Here is an 18089-nt window from a genome sequence, read left to right as displayed (position 1 = left end):
ATTCAGAGGTGTATAATCTGCATTTAAAAAGAAAGATACATAAATATATCGGAGAACATCTAGCTTGTTCTCAAAATAAACATTTTCAAAGTTTATGAAATGTATTTTACATAAAGTATGACTCACTGGCTCTTTTTAGGTAAAATATTCTATAATGTAATATGCTTTGTACCAGGAACAGTTCACACTGAAAAACAAAGTGAATTTGTTAAAAAAAAAAAAAAAACCCGGAAGGCTCACCATCATTTTAAAACAATTGTTAGGCTTAGAAAACGAAAATAAATACTTTCTACTCTAACCTCTATGTGAACACCAAAAACTGACAAAACTGGGAAATAAAATAAAACGTTACTATTTATAACTGACTTTACCATCACTCATTTCATATTTAGAACTTCAGACCGCAAAATTAAAGACCACATTCAATCGAGTTTTAGAAGTTTTCATTTGCACCTACATCTTTGTTACACTAAGGAATTTAATCATCTATTGATAGGCAATTTTTGCCAACAATAACCTCCGGACACAAAAAAAAAATTAAACCTTTGGGGAAAATAGCATAGCTATATTTTTAATCATAGTGAAAGATAAAATTATTCATCTAAATATCGGTGAAATATGTACTTTTAGATCTACAGAAATATTCTCGGAGAAACTAGCAGGGTTGCAAATCGAAAGTAAACGGTTGACGTCATTAGTGTCAACCAATGGGCGGAAGGCATAAGTCCCATGAGGCTCGGAGGAAGCCCGCGGCTGACAAAGAGGCCTTTTATTCCCAGTAGAATCAGATCGCACATAAGCCGACATAACTTTAGGAAAGTCTCCAAACTTAACACAACAAGTGAAGTGATCAACCATTTTGACGTTTATCGGCTTGTCAATCCAGGACAGTGTCATGTCGTCTGCAGGCGCTTCTGTTTCGGAAATGTGGAGAAAAGAAGGGAATCAACATTATGTTTCCGTTAGAGATTCTCTGACTCCAGACTTGCGTCGTCAGCGATTGCTGTCAGCCCTGAAATGCTATTATAAAGCGAATGATTTTAGCAACACTGCTGTAGAACGTTCCTCTGCTGCCAAAAACACTGGCATGGCAGCATGGAAACTCGCGGTCGTTTTACGGATTTGCAACGAGAGGTTCTCCCTGCAGCAGCATTACTTCAAAGAGGCAATACAGCATTTTAACCTGGGAATAACTAGTGGTGAACCAGTACAGTCCGAGGATTGGGTGAAGAAAGTGACAGGGATGTTGTTTTCCTGCACTCAGGAGGCTTTGCAAAATTGTGGAAATCTGGAGACAGACCAACGTGTGCAAGCCATAGAGGAGTACTTAAATTATTTATCGCCAGATCACCCATCTCCAAGAACGGACTGCTTCATCGAGATTGCAAATGTACTTTTTAGGTGTTAAGCATTTTCATTTTCTATATGTATCAGTGTATGGGTTTTCGTTTAATTGATTTAAATTTGTGTTGTTAAAATGACTCGTCTTTGAAATCTGTCATTTTCAAGCCTAGTTTAAATTGTACATCTTGTACTGCCCAGTAAATGAATTTACAACTAGGAGTGCCCCCCTGAAAAAGGTTTTGAAGGACCTATCTTAAATTGCTTGAGAATTTTTGACAGATGTTTAAATTGTTTGGGGCATCCCACTTTGACAGTGCCTAATATATATATATATATATATATATATATATATATATATATAATTTTATTTATTATTTTTTTCGCCATTGCTAGGGCTAGTAGATACATGCCAACCTACATTATGTCAGTCCTGTGGGAGAGAGGGGTGTCAACCTTTTTGGCAGGAAAAATGCCTGCTCTGAATATAAATTTGATCTTGTCATTTCAGCTGAAAGGTCTACTGTTTTAGAAAAAATAAAACTCTTGAAATTGCTGGGTTCATGTACAGGCCTCGATTATATCTTTCACAGCTAGATGAGAAATTCATATGGCCACAAACTACATTACAAAGCAAATTAACAACATGTATTGAAACCACCTGTTAATGTTTATAGTTATAGAAGAGGGGCAATAAATTAAACTGGGAGCAAGAGGTTGTCTCACTCATCCACTGTCCTGCAAGTGCCCCTTTGATGTTTATCCCTGTGATAACTGTCATAATTAAGATTACCACAGAAAGGAGATTTTAAAGTGGGTTCTTCTAGAAGAACTGTTTTCTGTTTTGATATACTTAAAACTGTGACTTGAGTTAAAGAATTTTTGTTACCTTTCCTTTTGTCTAGAGCTGGAATAACTTCCCTTCAAATTGGTAACTACAAGGACTGTTTACAACGTATGCACCAGTGTTATCAGCCTATAGAAGAGGGGAAGCGCAGTGCCAGAGATGGTATAGACCTGCTTCAAGAGTTGCAGATTTTAGAAAATGATGTCTTCATTCACACGTGTGTGTCTGAGTCCATTCAAGCAAGGACCACAGGTACATCCACAATTAAAAAAAAAGTGGTACTACAATTAAATTGATAGAAGTATTAATTTTAAATTTCTTTTTGAAATACGTGCTTGTCATTAGTGCTTGAAAGGTAAATAAGTTACATAAGAAAACAAATCTGGATGGAAGTATGAACTACATAAAGATCCACCTTAAAATTGTAAAATCATGCCTTGAATGTTGCAGGTGATGAAATACTTCAAGGTATTCTACTAAATGAGGAAGACCTCAACATCTCCATGATCTGGGAAGTGGTGGACTGGTATAGGAGGGCAGTGCTGCTAACAAGAGAGCTTGAGGTAAAGTTCAGCATCAAAATGGCATAACATGGGTGACATTCTGATTTATTGTGGAATGAGTTACTTCACCGTAATTTTTGTTTTGGTCAATAGGTTTAAAATTATAAGTCAAAAAAATGTTAAGTTGATGAAAGATTTTTTATGTACAGACACAGATGTGTCTGTACATATAGCCATCATCTGCGTCTGTCGTTGCCGTCGTCGCCGTCGCCGTGCACTTTTACCGATAACACGATAAGTGGAAAACCATTTTGCCTTTTGATTTGAAACTTGCAGAACTGATGAATATTCATAATACGCAGGTCAAGTTCGAAAATCAGCATGATCGGGTCACTCTTAGGGAATTTATGCTGTTTTTTCACTTTTTTCAACGTATATGCAGCACCGATAACACGATAAGTGGAAAACCATTGTACCTTTTGGCTTGAAACTTACAGAACTGATGAATATTCATAATACGCAGGTCGAGTTCGAAAATCAGCATGATCGAGTCACTTATAGGGAATTAATGCTGTTTTTTCACTTTTTTCAGCATATATGCAGCACCGATAACACGATAAGGCCACACTTTTTTAATTTTATGGATGACATCCTGCGCGCGCACCGATTTTCGCCCGTTCTCCGAAAAAAAAAAAAAAATCCCCCCCCCCCCCCCCCCCCCAGCCCCCAACGAAGTCGGTTGGCGCAAACGTCGTTAGTGAATTTGCCAGGAAATGAGCTTTCTGCGCATGCGTATTATCGCCACGTGGAAATGTGGCCGCTTTGCCGTCAAATTCATCTCTAGGATAACTTTCAAATTACACGACAATTAAAGTCATAAAGAGAACGGGTGCCGTCGTTTTGGATTATTATGCCATTGATATTGGGCATGGAGATATCACCTTTTTACTATTGTGCGAAAGGCTGGCGGCCGCCAGCGATTATCGCCCGAAAAATTTCAGTGACATTCTGTACAAAGCAGCACAAAGGCTACCAGGTTTTCTGTAGCGAAAAAAGGGTCGACAAGGGCGTCGAGGTATTTGGTGGGCTGAAGGTCGGACAGGCCACCTGACAGTTTGGCCGTGTGAGTCGAAGTAGACAAAATGGCATCGTCCGAAATGACCTTTAATAGATTTGGTAGTATTAAGCATATCTTTGCATCATTTTTTTAAACATTTCTGTGAAGTGTTCAAAATGCTTTAATATTCTGAGAATACGAATAAAGACACACTGTTTGTTTGATATTTGTTTTATTGATTGCTATACCAACAAAATGCATGAAATAACCTTAATAGATTTTGTAATAAAAAGTATATCTATTCATGACTTTTTTTACATTTCTACGAAGTATTCACAATGCTTTAATATTTTGAGAGCATGGATAAAGACATATTGTTAGTTTGATACGTGTTTCTGTGGTAAAATTTGTGTTTCCAGCTGTGTACTGACAGCATTCCTTTACTTAAGCAGTATTTTTTTATGTACAGACACAGATGTGTCTGTACATATAGCCATCATCTGCGTCTGTCGTCGCCGTCGTCGCCGTCGCCGTGCACTTTTACCGATAACACGATAAGTGGAAAACCATTTTGCCTTTTGATTTGAAACTTGCAGAACTGATGAATATTCATAATACGCAGGTCAAGTTCGAAAATCAGCATGATCGGGTCACTCTTAGGGAATTTATGCTGTTTTTTCACTTTTTTCAACATATATGCAGCACCGATAACACGATAAGTGGAAAACCATTGTACCCTTTGGCTTGAAACTTACAGAACTGATAAATATTCATAATACGCAGGTCAAGTTCGAAAATCAGCACGATCGGGTCACTTATAGGGAATTTATGCTGTTTTTTTTTCACTTTTTTCAGTATATATGCAACACTGATAACACAATATAAGAAAAACAGATTGGCCAATTGTCATTATACTCACAGGAGGGGCCAATCTTACTAAAACGCAGGTTGAGTTTGAAAATCAGCATAATCAGTCCATTATTTTAAAAGGTAATGCTGTTTTTTCACATTTCCTCACATTCAATTCTTAGGCATGTTAACAGTCTCATTATTGAACTAATAAGATACATAAATGTGTTTGTTTGGCATTTCCTGCATCTTTACAACATTGTTAGTTGATTTTGTAAAAATGATGGTAAACTTGTTATCATGTATTGTGTAATAAAGTGTCAAAAATGGAAATAAACTCATATCAATGCAGTTTGTCAGATGCATTCATCCACTATGTTCAGAATCTCAGAATGGAGGAAGTTGGGCATTTAAAACTGTTCTATTGATACTTTTCCCATCTCATCAATTTTCTTCATTGGTCATATAAAAATGGCAGTAAACTGTTTATTTTGTTTTATGTTTAAAAAGTGTTACAAATGGAAATAAACCCATTTCAGAACAGTGCTGTATTGTTTACATTTTGGCATTTTCAATATGTGACTTTGAAGTTCCATGGGCCTGAAGGCTTTTGCTAGTCACATTTTCTGAATAACCATGATACTAATATTTTATAATTAAAAATTGATGGTCATTATGCTGTTAAACATTATGTAATGTTGCATCAAAATTTGAAGAAACCCCTATTTTGGGCACTGCTCCCATGATGACCATTTAACAAAAATCATGTCACTTACTGTTCTCAAACTTACAGGAAAGAAACATGGGACTAAAATACAGCTCCAGTAGGCAATGCAGTCTGTTTGGTAAATTTTTCTGGCAATTAAACAGTTTTTTGTGAAAATTTAATTTTTCACTTATTGGCATTTTCAAGGTGTGACTTTGAAGTTCCATGATTCTGAAGACCTTTGCTTGTCACATTTCCTGAATATCCGTGATACTAATATTTTATAATTAAAAATTGATGGTCATTATGCTGTTAAACATTATGTAATGTTGCATCAAAATTTGAAGAAACCCCTATTTTGGGCACTGCTCCCATGATGACCATTTAACAAAAATCATGTCAATTACTGTTCTCAAACTTACAGGAAAGAAACATGGGTCTAAAATACAGCTTCAGTAGGCAATGCAGTCTGTTTGGTAAATTTTTCTGGCAATTAAACAGTTTTTTGTGAAAATTTAATTTTTCACATATTGGCATTTCCAAGGTGCGACTTAGAACCTCCACGGGCTTGAAGACCGGTGCTAGTCACATTTTGTGAAAATCCATGACACTTATATTTTATTATTAAAAATCGATGGTCATTATGCTGTTAAGCATATTGTAATGTTGCATCAAAATAGAAGAAAACACAATTTTTGGTGCTGCTGCCTTGATGACCATTATGGAAAAACCGTGTTACTTATGACTGTCAAACTTTCAAAAAAGAAACACAGGACTAAAATGCAGCCTGAGTTAGAAAAGCAGTCTAATTGGCTTCTTTTTCTGGAAGTCATACATTTTAGTGTTATATTCATTATCTTTTTTGGCATATTCATTGTGGGACTCGGAGCTCCCATGGACATGAAGCCAAATGGTAATCATATTTTCTACATGTCCATCCTATTTATAGTCAATAAACAAAAATTGGTGATAATTATTCTCTAATTTATTATGTAATGTTACATCAAAATTGACAATCTTTTTGCACTGCTACTGCAAACATTATGAAAAGAAAACTGTGCTACTTATTATAATTTTAAACTTACAAGTACGATTTTTAGGATTGGCCTTCAGCTCATGAGAAAACCAGCTCTATTGGATTATCATGTTTATTGTATTTATGCATTTTTTGTGAAATTTTCATTTTTCTCATTCTGGCACTTTCTAAGTATAAACTTGAACTCTGATGGGCCTGAAGCCTTATGCTTTTACTTTCGTCTGTGTTACCTGTGTTTCGTCTGTGTTCCAAGGTGCGACTTAGAACCTCCACGGGCTTGAAGACCGGTGCTAGTCACATTTTGTGAAAATCCATGACACTTATATTTTATTATTAAAAATCGATGGTCATTATGGTGTTAAGCATATTGTAATGTTGCATCAAAATAGAAGAAAACACAATTTTTGGTGCTGCTGCCTTGATGACCATTATGGAAAAACCGTGTTACTTATGACTGTCAAACTTTCAAAAAAGAAACACAGGACTAAAATGCCGCCTGAGTTAGAAAAGCAGTCTAATTGGCTTCTTTTTCTGGAAGTCATACATTTTAGTGTTATATTCATTATCTTTTTTGGCATATTCATTGTGGGACTCGGAGCTCCCATGGACATGAAGCCAAATGGTAATCATATTTTCTACATGTCCATCCTATTTATAGTCAATAAACAAAAATTGGTGATAATTATTCTCTAATTTATTATGTAATGTTACATCAAAATTAACAATCTTTTTGCACTGCTACTGCAAACATTATGAAAAGAAAACTGTGCTACTTATTATAATTTTAAACTTACAAGTACGATTTTTAGGATTGGCCTTCAGCTCATGAGAAAACCAGCTCTATTGGATTATCATGTTTATTGTATTTATGCATTTTTTGTGAAATTTTCATTTTTCTCATTCTGGCACTTTCTAAGTATAAACTTGAACTCTGATGGGCCTGAAGCCTTATGCTTTTACTTTCGTCTGTGTTACCTGTTGTGCATAAGTTGATGTTGACTGTGCAGTTAAACATAATGTATTATTGCATCAGGATTGGTAGTCTCCTATTTTGGGCATTATGGTTTTGTGCTTTTCTTAAGGTGTGACTTATGGGCCTGAAGACCTTTGAGTGGGTCAGTCTGTAAATTACCCTTGGGTATCACTAGATTAATTTCAGAGTTATAAAGTCATTTGCTTTAATAGGCCATTAAATGAGATTACGTAAAGCACACTTGTTGTTATTTCCCTGTAAACTCCCAAAGGTAAAGCTCTCTGCTAGATTAATAATAAGGAAGCAGTGATAATTATGCAGGTAAATTTTGTTTAATATTGCAAATAAGTTTTAAATATATATATATATATATATATATATATATATATATATATATATATATATATCAAACTGGAAGATTAAAAGTTTGAATAGCAGCTTCATTGGAATTATATTTACCTCAAGCTCTGCCAAGGAGGTTATATTTTCACCCCTGTTTGTCTGTCATCCACATAACACAAAAAGTTATGGACTGATTTTGCAGAAATTTTCAGGAACTGTCGGAAGTGGGCCAAAGAGGACAATGATTAAGTTTTGGTGGTGGTCCGGATCAATAATCAATCAATTATCAATAATAATCAACAATTGCTGCCTTGGCAGAGGTCTGCACTCTCAAAGTGCTTTTCTAGTTTTGTTGTTTTCCTTTATAATTTTTTCTCAAACACTTGCATTTGTGACTTTTAGCCCCAGGCAGGCTGTCATCTGCCTGGGGCTCTGCACATTTTCTGTATTTCTACATAAGCAGTTGTATTGTTTTTTATGTCTTTAAACATTATGTAATATTATTTTATGCACTGTCATCATTTTTCAAATATTGAGACTTTCATAATGTGAATTTGAACTCTCATGGTCCTGAAACTGTAATCTTATTGAAGGGGTGGATTGAGACCATCTTCTGGGTCTTCCGGAAGACAGTCAGGTTATTAAGTTTATATTGACTGGTATCTATTTTTTTCTGTTGGAACACCATCAAAATGGAGGATGGATCAACATAGATACTTTGTAATACTGTCAGAAAATATCTCTGGGTCCGCTCCTGTTATTGACCATGTTACCTGTTGTTCAAGATTAAAATTCAGTGTTGACTGACAGTGCTATTATAAGCATTATTTATTATTGCATCAAAATTGACAAAATGACCTTTTTTGCATCTTTATTTTCTGTTTTTTGTCTGTACATTTGACAGCTTTGCTGCCTTGTTTTTTTTTTGGACCGTTTTTTTTTTTTTTTTCGCCCTCTCGCACCGATTTTGGGGTACCCAGAGGATGTCATCCATAAAAATAAAAAAAGTGTGGCCTAAGTGGAAAACCATTTTACCTTTTGGCTTGAAACTTACAGAACTGATGAATATACATAATACGCAGGTCAAGTTCGAAAATCAGCGTGATTGGGTCATTTTTAGTGAATTTAGGCTATTTTTTCTCTTTTTTCAACATATATGCAGCACCGATAACACCATAAATGGAAAACCATTTGACCTTTTGGCTTGAAACCTACAGAACTGATGAATATTCATAATACGCAGGTCAAGTTCGAAAATCAGCATGATTGGGTCATTTTTAGTGAATTTAGGCTATTTTTTCACTTTTTTTCAGCATTTTTGCAACACTGATAACACAATAAATGAAGAGCTGTTTTACCCTTTGGCTTGAAACTTACAGAACTGATAAATATTCATAATACGCAGGTCAAGTTCGAAAATCAGCACGATCGGGTCACTTATAGGGAATTTATGCTGTTTTTTTTCACTTTTTTCAGTATATATGCAACACTGATAACACAATATAAGAAAAACAGATTGGCCAATTGTCATTATACTCACAGGAGGGGCCAATCTTACTAAAACGCAGGTTGAGTTTGAAAATCAGCATAATCAGTCCATTATTTAAAAAGGTAATGCTGTTTTTTCACATTTCCTCACATTCAATTCTTAGGCATGTTAACAGTCTCATTATTGAACTAATAAGATACGTAAATGTGTTTGTTTGGCATTTCCTGCATCTTTACAACATTGTTAGTTGATTTTGTAAAAATGATGGTAAACTTGTTATCATGTATTGTGTAATAAAGTGTCAAAAATGGAAATAAACTCATATCATTGCAGTTTGTCAGATGCATTCATCCACTATGTTCAGAATCTCAGAATGGAGGAAGTTGGACATTTAAAACTGTTCTATTGATACTTTTCCCATCTCATCAATTTTCTTCATTGGTCATATAAAAATGGCAGTAAACTGTTTATTTTGTTTTATGTTTAAAAAGTGTTAAAAATGGAAATAAACCCATTTCAGAACAGTGCTGTATTGTTTACATTTTGGCATTTTCAATATGTGACTTTGAAGTTCCATGGGCCTGAAGGCTTTTGCTAGTCACATTTTCTGAATAACCATGATACTAATATTTTATAATTAAAAATTGATGGTCATTATGCTGTAAAACATTATGTAATATTGAATGAAAATTTGAAGAAACCCCTATTTTGGGCACTGCTCCCATGATGACCATTTAAGGAAAATCATGTCACTTATTGTTCTCAAACTTACAGGAAAGAAACATGGGACTAAAATACAGCTCCAGTAGGCAATGCAGTCTGTTTGGTAAATTTTTCTGGCAATTAAACAGTTTTTTGTGAAAATTTAATTTTTCACATATTGGCATTTCCAAGGTGTGACTTAGAACCTCCACGGGCTTGAAGACCCGTGCTAGTCACATTTTGTGAAAATCCATGACACTTATATTTTATTATAAAAATCGATGGTCATTATGCTGTTAAGCATTATGTAATGTTGCATCAAAATAGAAGAAAACACAATTTTTGGTGCTGCTGCCTTGATGACCATTATGGAAAAACCGTGTTACTTATGACTGTCAAACTTTCAAAAAAGAAACACAGGACTAAAATGCAGCCTGAGTTAGAAAAGCAGTCTAATTGGCTTCTTTTTCTGGAAGTTATACATTTTAGTGTTATATTCATTATCTTTTTTGGCATATTCATTGTGGGACTCGGAGTTCCCATGGACATGAAGCCAAATGGTAATCATATTTTCTACATGTCCATCCTATTTATAGTCAATAAACAAAAATTGGTGATAATTATTCTCTAATTTATTATGTAATGTTACATCAAAATTGACAATCTTTTTGCACTGCTACTGCAAACATTATGAAAAGAAAACTGTGCTACTTATTATAATTTTAAACTTACAAGTACGATTTTTAGGATTGGCCTTCAGCTCATGAGAAAACCAGCTCTATTGGATTATCATGTTTATTGTATTTATGCATTTTTTGTGAAATTTTCATTTTTCTCATTCTGGCACTTTCTAAGTATAAACTTGAACTCTGATGGGCCTGAAGCCTTATGCTTTTACTTTCGTCTGTGTTATCTGTTGTGCATAAGTTGATGTTGACTGTGCAGTTAAACATAATGTATTATTGCATCAGGATTGGTAGTCTCCTATTTTGGGCATTATGGTTTTGTGCTTTTCTTAAGGTGTGACTTATGGGCCTGAAGACCTTTGAGTGGGTCAGTCTGTAAATTACCCTTGGGTATCACTAGATTAATTTCAGAGTTATAAAGTCATTTGCTTTAATAGGCCATTAAATGAGATTACGTAAAGCACACTTGTTGTTATTTCCCTGTAAACTCCCAAAGGTAAAGCTCTCTGCTAGATTAATAATAAGGAAGCAGTGATAATTATGCAGGTAAATTTTGTTTAATATTGCAAATAAGTTTTAAATATATATATATATATATATATATATATATATATATATATATATATATATATATATATATATATATCAAACTGGAAGATTAAAAGTTTGAATAGCAGCTTCATTGGAATTATATTTACCTCAAGCTCTGCCAAGGAGGTTATATTTTCACCCCTGTTTGTCTGTCATCCACATAACACAAAAAGTTATGGACTGATTTTGCAGAAATTTTCAGGAACTGTCGGAAGTGGGCCAAAGAGGACAATGATTAATTTTTGGTGGTGGTCCGGATCAATAATCAATCAATTATCAATAATAATCAACAATTGCTGCCTTGGCAGAGGTCTGCACTCTCAAAGTGCTTTTCTAGTTTTGTTGTTTTCCTTTATAATTTTTTCCCAAACACTTGCATTTGTGACTTTTAGCCCCAGGCAGGCTCTCATCTGCCTGGGGCTCTGCACATTTTCTGTATTTCTACATAAGCAGTTGTATTGTTTTTTATGTCTTTAAACATTATGTAATATTATTTTATGCACTGTCATCATTTTTCAAATATTGAGACTTTCATAATGTGAATTTGAACTCTCATGGTCCTGAAACTGTAATCTTATTGAATGGGTGGATTGAGACCATCTTCTGGGTCTTCCAGAAGACAGTCAGGTTATTAAGTTTATATTGACTGGTATCTATTTTTTTCTGTTGGAAGACCATCAAAATGGAGGATGGATCAACATAGATACTTTGTAATACTGTCAGAAAATATCTCTGGGTCCGCTCCTGTTATTGACCATGTTACCTGTTGTGCAAGATTAAAATTCAGTGTTGACTGACAGTGCTATTATAAGCATTATTTATTATTGCATCAAAATTGACAAAATGACCTTTTTTGCATCTTTATTTTCTGTTTTTTGTCTGTACATTTGACAGCTTTGCTGCCTTGTTTAAAACATACTCTCTTTGGCCAAACTAATTTTTAGATAAAACAGCCCCAACAATTTTCCCATACTTACCAATGGTTAATGAATACATTTCTACATCCATAGTTAGTCCATGGTTTTTTTCTAAAAAGCTTTTTTTTTTTTTTGTAATAATCTCTTAAAGGTACATACGAACCGAGCATCGGTGGAGCGTGGATTCCCAGTAACACATGTAAACCACTTCTACTAGTTTCTTATACGACTCTAATAAATTCGACATGTCAAGGGATAAACTGAATAAATCACCCGATCAGCCATAAAAGAGCTTTAGTGCTCCTTTCTTTAAATTTTTGGTTGTCAATTTAACCTGCTTTCATGACCTACTTTTCTGCCCCATTGACATACAGCGTAGAATGCTAGCAGAAAAATCTGTTCAAACATCACTTTCCGGTAAAATTAAACAATGCCTTTTGGCAATTCTCTTAGTTACCCTACTCGAAACTATATGCTGGCATTTGGTTGGTTTTTATGACAAAAAATTGACTTTGTATGTATCTTAAAGAGTATAGCCATCTATGGAGGTCACATGGTCTGATGGCAAGCACAGATTTAAGAATAATTGCTATAACTGCCATTTTTGTGGTAAAATAGAATATTTCATGTTTTTATGAATTGTTTACAATCTATTTATTGTGGACTAACTATATATTTCATACGAAGAGTTGTTAACCCTTTAAGTTTCAAATTTATTCCCAAAATTGCATATTTTTTGGCTAAATAAAGCTTTATCTTATCTTTACGTTCTGCTCACTATCTATTCTAATGTTTGTATATTTGCCAGCTTTGCAGTCTAGTTTTTATAATATTGCCTGTATTTTCTTTGTCCGAATCAATATCTATTTAATAGTTTGCAGATATAAGTAAACAGTTGTTAGTTGAAAAAATAAATAAGGCTTCTATCTATTTCTTATCCTGTACTTGTAGGTTGAAATGGAAGCTATTGCTCTGAGTCGCATTGGTAAAGTGTTTGACAAGGTGCTTAAGATGAAAGTCAAGGCCAAGGAAAGCTATATGAGATGCATTCATCTGGCCTTGTCCATGTATCCAAGAACATTCAGTGATCAAGGTAAAACTGATTTGAAGACAATACACGTGTCCATACCAATGAAATATCAACTGATAAAGCTTAGTATATATACAAAAGTGACAAGTCTTAATGAGTGAGAGTAATTACACGAAGGCCAAAATAATGCGCCTTTCAACTTCTGTTTAAGGCTTTGTTCACATGGAATGTCTATTTTCTAAAAATCTATTTTCTATTCCAGGGCTCGACATTAGCGCCTGTCCGCCTGTCCGGGACAGGTAAAAATTCAGTTCGGACAGGTGAAGTTGCAGGGTTGGCTGTCCGACGGACAGGTCATGTTTTATGAGAAATTTGGATCAAAAATCTTTAAAAAATCATTTTTTGTTGCATACTAACGTCTTTTTGCCTCTTCCTAGACAACATTGAAAAGAGTGACCTACTTTTGGCACAAAACACATGCAGTCGCAAAACGAAGTCTGAGCAAACTTACCGCCAAATTATGAAAGTGAACACCCTCCAGAACTTCATCCACGCTCGGCTGTCACCTTGATTGGATAGTAAACGGTTGTCGTAAAATCGCTAAAAGATATTAAAACCCGGTGCATAAACTTGAAAACCACCTAGGACAACCTCAGACTGCCACATTAATCCAATACAATGCAAAAATAAACTATAACAAGTGGTTAAAGCCTTCAAACCGAATGTCGTAAAGTCCCCATATACCTCCATAGAGACAATAAAATAGAAGAAGCTTGTGAAACAAGAAAAATCCAGTTCCAACATAATAATCGAAATAAAATACTGCCGGGCATCGGAGGGGCCTAAAACTTGGCACGCTTACCGCTAATACTGCAGGCTACATCATCCCGTCGCTCGTTTGTAAATTCCGTGCATGGCATACGCACAATCAAACCGTATATCCAAATTCCACCTCTGATGTTTGAATTGGTCCTCTCTACAATCATATTCAGGAAATGACGTAACCGCAGAGGTCGCATTGTCCAATGGCATGGCTTCTTTTTCGTAATGGTAGGTTAGAGAGGACCAATTCAAACATCAGAGGTGGAATTTGGATATACGGTTTGATTGTGCGTATGCCATGCACGGAATTTACAAACGAGCGACGGGATGATGTAGCCTGCAGTATTAGCGGTAAGCGTGCCAAGTTTTAGGCCGCTCCGATGCCCGGCAGTATTTTATTTCGATTATTATGTTGGAACTGGATTTTTCTTGTTTCACAAGCTTCTTCTATTTTATTGTCTCTATGGAGGTATATGGGGACTTTACGACATTCGGTTTGAAGGCTTTAACCACTTGTTATAGTTTATTTTTGCATTGTATTGGATTAATGTGGCAGTCTTAGGTTGTCCTAGGTGGTTTTTAAGTTTATGCACCCGATTTTAATATCATTTAGCGATTTTACGACAACCGTTTACTATGCAATCAAGGTGACAGCCGAGCGTGACTTCATCGGACAAAATTTATTCACATATCAGGTTCACTACTGAACATTTATTTAGTTAAAATCTACGTGCTCTAGTAATAAAGACACTTCCAAAAACAGAAACTACACAAGTACTGTGCTGGAGCCAGATTGGACTGGATGAACTGGCTATATCTAGTTCGTTGTCAAGGCAACATACTACCTGTCAATCAAACACGTGGTATGCTATCTACTCACTATAGAAAGTGAAATCTTTGGGACTGAAGATCTTGTTGAAATGTTGTTTATTTGCCAAAATATAACCTGAAATTTTGTATGATGCTTTCTTTAATGACTCTAGCATCACCTCTGTTATTTACAGTTTAAAATTTAGTGCTGGAATATAATAAATTAACATTGCTCTCATATACCAGTGTTATATTGATGTAAGGAAGAAATAAGTAATAACAAATATGAGAATTTAAATAGAAAGAAGGGGAACCTTTTTATGCTGATTTTATTTAATTCATATATTTTTTAAAAATCAAACATGTGATAACCCCTTAAGAAGTTAAATTGTTGACATAAATATAAGTAAAGTATTATAAAATGAATATAAAATAATGAATAAATAAAATAATATATATAATTTTCATTGAACTTTATTCAAATATTATAAAATTTGAATATTTTTATAAAATTATTTTAACAGTACCACCTCCCCACTTCCCGCTCAGGTTTTTTTTTTTTTTTTTTTTTAGCTTTGGTTAAACTTCATGTGAATCTGTTATCAAATTGCAGACTTATAATTAGTAGACCCTGTACCCCAAATCCTAGGAGAAGCCCTGATGTTAAATATCAGACTTATATGCAAGATTAAATCTTCAGGAGTTCACAAGTATGAAAAAACAACTTTTTATCTGAACATAAATTCACTTTAAGGTGCATTTTTGGGGCTCATATGACTGAATGTTTTGGTAATATATACATTAATTTAAATGTATGACTACACATATTAATTGACAAAGTTCAAAGGTATGAATAGAAAAAAATATTGGTTTTGTGGACAGGTTGGATTGAAAATCGGACAGGTCAAATATATGAGCACCTGTCCGAAGGACAGGTGCTCACAAAAGTTAGTGTCTAGCCCTGTATTCATGGTATATTATGATCACGGTCTGTGCCCTGAATATCCTGCGGCATAATTACTGGCAGCGCGAGCCAGTTACTTATACAAAGCTGTAATTAATTCTCGGCTGTGCTCGCATTCTATAAAATCTCATCCTCCGTTGCCGCATCGCATGATACGATGGCAAGCGATGCGGCAACGGAGGATGAGATTTTATAGAATGCGAGCACAGCCGAGAATTAATTACAGCTTTGTATAAGTAACTGGCTCGCGCTGCCAGTAATTACGCCGCGGGATATTCAGGGCACAGACCGTGATCACAAGATATACCGCGAATAGAAAATAGACTTTTAGAAAATAGACTTTCCATGTGAACGAAGCCTAATTGTATTGGAACAACCTCAAGCAAATTTATCCCCTATTTTATTCTGGCTTTTGCTGATGAAAAACAAGTCTGCTTGTTTGAAATTAGTGGCTTGGACTGAAATATCAGGCAGAATATTCTGTCACTTAAGCCAAAATTTAACATTTTAAGGCTATTGACAACTATTTTTTACAAAATCAGCAATGAATTGGCAGGTGATATAAACATTTTTGACCAGTTCATTTAACCATCAGGCAACACTCTAAATGATAGGTTGAAAATTTTCATTAGTTGTTGTCATTTATTTATCTCTATTTTCTCATGCACAGTCCTAATTCCTTTTGGCTTGCATTTTATCCAGACTGGTATCAGGAGGCCAACCAAACATTGGAGCAATACCAACAGGAGGTCCAACAACAGGAGGATTATCTCTGGCAGAAAGAGAGAGCTGAAACACTGAAAGAACTGACAGCAGAAATCAAACAGCTAGACCAGAAGGAAAATGAATACCATACATCTTTCTTGCAGTATGTTTATTATGTATTCAAGTTTAATGTTTGTTTGTATCCAGAGGTGTCATGAACTGTAATCGAGTCTACTGAATATGTAACTCAGGAACTATTGTTACTATTTGTCTCAGGGCTCATGCCCTTTGAAGCTATCGGTGTACGTTGATTGACCCAACTCTGCGGGGACTCTTGCTGAATGCAAACAGATTAACGCGAGGTCCACAAGGGGTTTGATCTATCTACATAGAATGGGAATGAGCCCATATCTTCTCAAGTTTTCAGACAATGCAAAAATACCTGTTTGTAAACCAGTTCTTTTTAGAACATACAGGCACTCAAGAATAATATATAACATTTGGATCTTATAAAAATCCTGTAAAACATACTCTGTTTGTTTTCAGGTTTGTGTACAAGACCTTCCCACCTAAGAATCCAAAGTTCGGGCTTTCAGAGGAAGCTAAAAAAGAGAATGCTTATCTTGAAAGTAGCAAGGTCAAAAAACTCCTCCAGCAGGCTGTTGTACACTACCATCCTGATAGACAGAAACAATATAATGATAAGAAATGGCTGGTTCTGAGCGAAGAGATCACCAAAAGGCTGACAAAGCGCTATGAACAAACGAAGTGAAGTAAAGTTGCATTAATGAAATTTGCTGTAGATCGATTAAAACTGAGGTGCTGAAATCATCATTTAGTATAAATATGTTGCTGACTAGCTGAACATTTTTAACTGTTGGACACTTAGATTTACAGAAAGGTGATAAGGTTTGAGTGGAACTTCGTTTAGGTACCGTTATCACTATGCTGTTGGGTGAAGCATTAGAAAAGGTCACTGTTGTGACAAACAACATGGAAAGCTTGATCATATAGTCAAAATTGTTGTACTTTCCACAATTTATCTTGTTTAAAACATTGGATAGGTGCTTTATACCGGTAGTTGGACAGCTTAGTTGTGTTTTAGTGTCCAAATAAATATGCATTTTATGAACCTGGTATACTATAACTCTTAACTTAGTTATTAGTGGTAGATGTGGAGTACAAGCACCCATTTTTGTGGTGGCTTTTTGTGCCAAAAGCAATATTTATGTTGCTGTCTTTCCCTGCCATATAATGCTGAAGTTTATCAATCAGCTGTTATTGCAACGCCTCTTAGGAAAAGCCAGAAAATGGTAAAAGCAGTTCTTCTACCTTCTTATATCTTAAAATGATATGCAGAAATGATGTGTAGATGCAGAAATTGGGTTAGCATTGGAAATTATTAAAACGGTTGTTCTTTCAAGATTTATCTTGTTTAACACCTTTGATGTGTAGTGTATGTTTAGACAGTTGTGTTTTTAATGTCCAAATAATTGTGTATTTTATTAATCAATACAAGAGTAATAATTTTAGTGTTAGGTGTAGGGGTCAAGCACCCATTTTAGCACTGAAAACATTGTGTTACTATGCTTTCTGATCATCAGTCTTGTTTGGTTTAAAACTCGAAGTGACCCAATAAACTTGTTTTAGAATCACTTATTATTTGTATCAATGTTCATATCAGGACAATCCCCCCCATCCTGTATCTCAGTTATCAAT

The 18089-nt window shown here is 35.0% G+C and overlaps 1 protein-coding gene across 2 annotated transcripts; it reads left to right on the top strand.

The window, feature by feature from the left end:
- The first annotated feature begins 770 nt into the window (after nt 1–770).
- On the top strand, nt 771–18029 carry LOC106155077 (uncharacterized). 2 transcript variants are annotated; one of them, XM_013529722.2, is made up of 6 exons: nt 773–1401; nt 2247–2440; nt 2639–2751; nt 12991–13132; nt 16368–16533; nt 16917–18029. In XM_013529722.2, exons 1-6 carry the CDS (start codon nt 896–898, stop codon nt 17140–17142), a joined length of 1347 nt encoding a protein of 448 aa, XP_013385176.1. In that variant the 5' UTR covers nt 773–895; the 3' UTR covers nt 17143–18029. The 2 variants fall into 2 exon arrangements, with proteins under 2 accessions (XP_013385178.1, XP_013385176.1); XM_013529724.2 differs by lacking the exon at nt 16368–16533 and having other exon boundaries at nt 771–1401.
- The last annotated feature ends 60 nt before the right edge of the window (nt 18030–18089 follow it).

This window comes from Lingula anatina, chromosome 1, assembly GCF_051362555.1.
Source record: "Lingula anatina isolate TDL-2025a chromosome 1, LinAna3.0, whole genome shotgun sequence".
Classification (NCBI taxonomy): domain Eukaryota; kingdom Metazoa; phylum Brachiopoda; class Lingulata; order Lingulida; family Lingulidae; genus Lingula; species Lingula anatina.
Note: the sequence above shows the minus strand (reverse complement) of the source record. Positions and strands in the feature narration are given on the sequence as shown.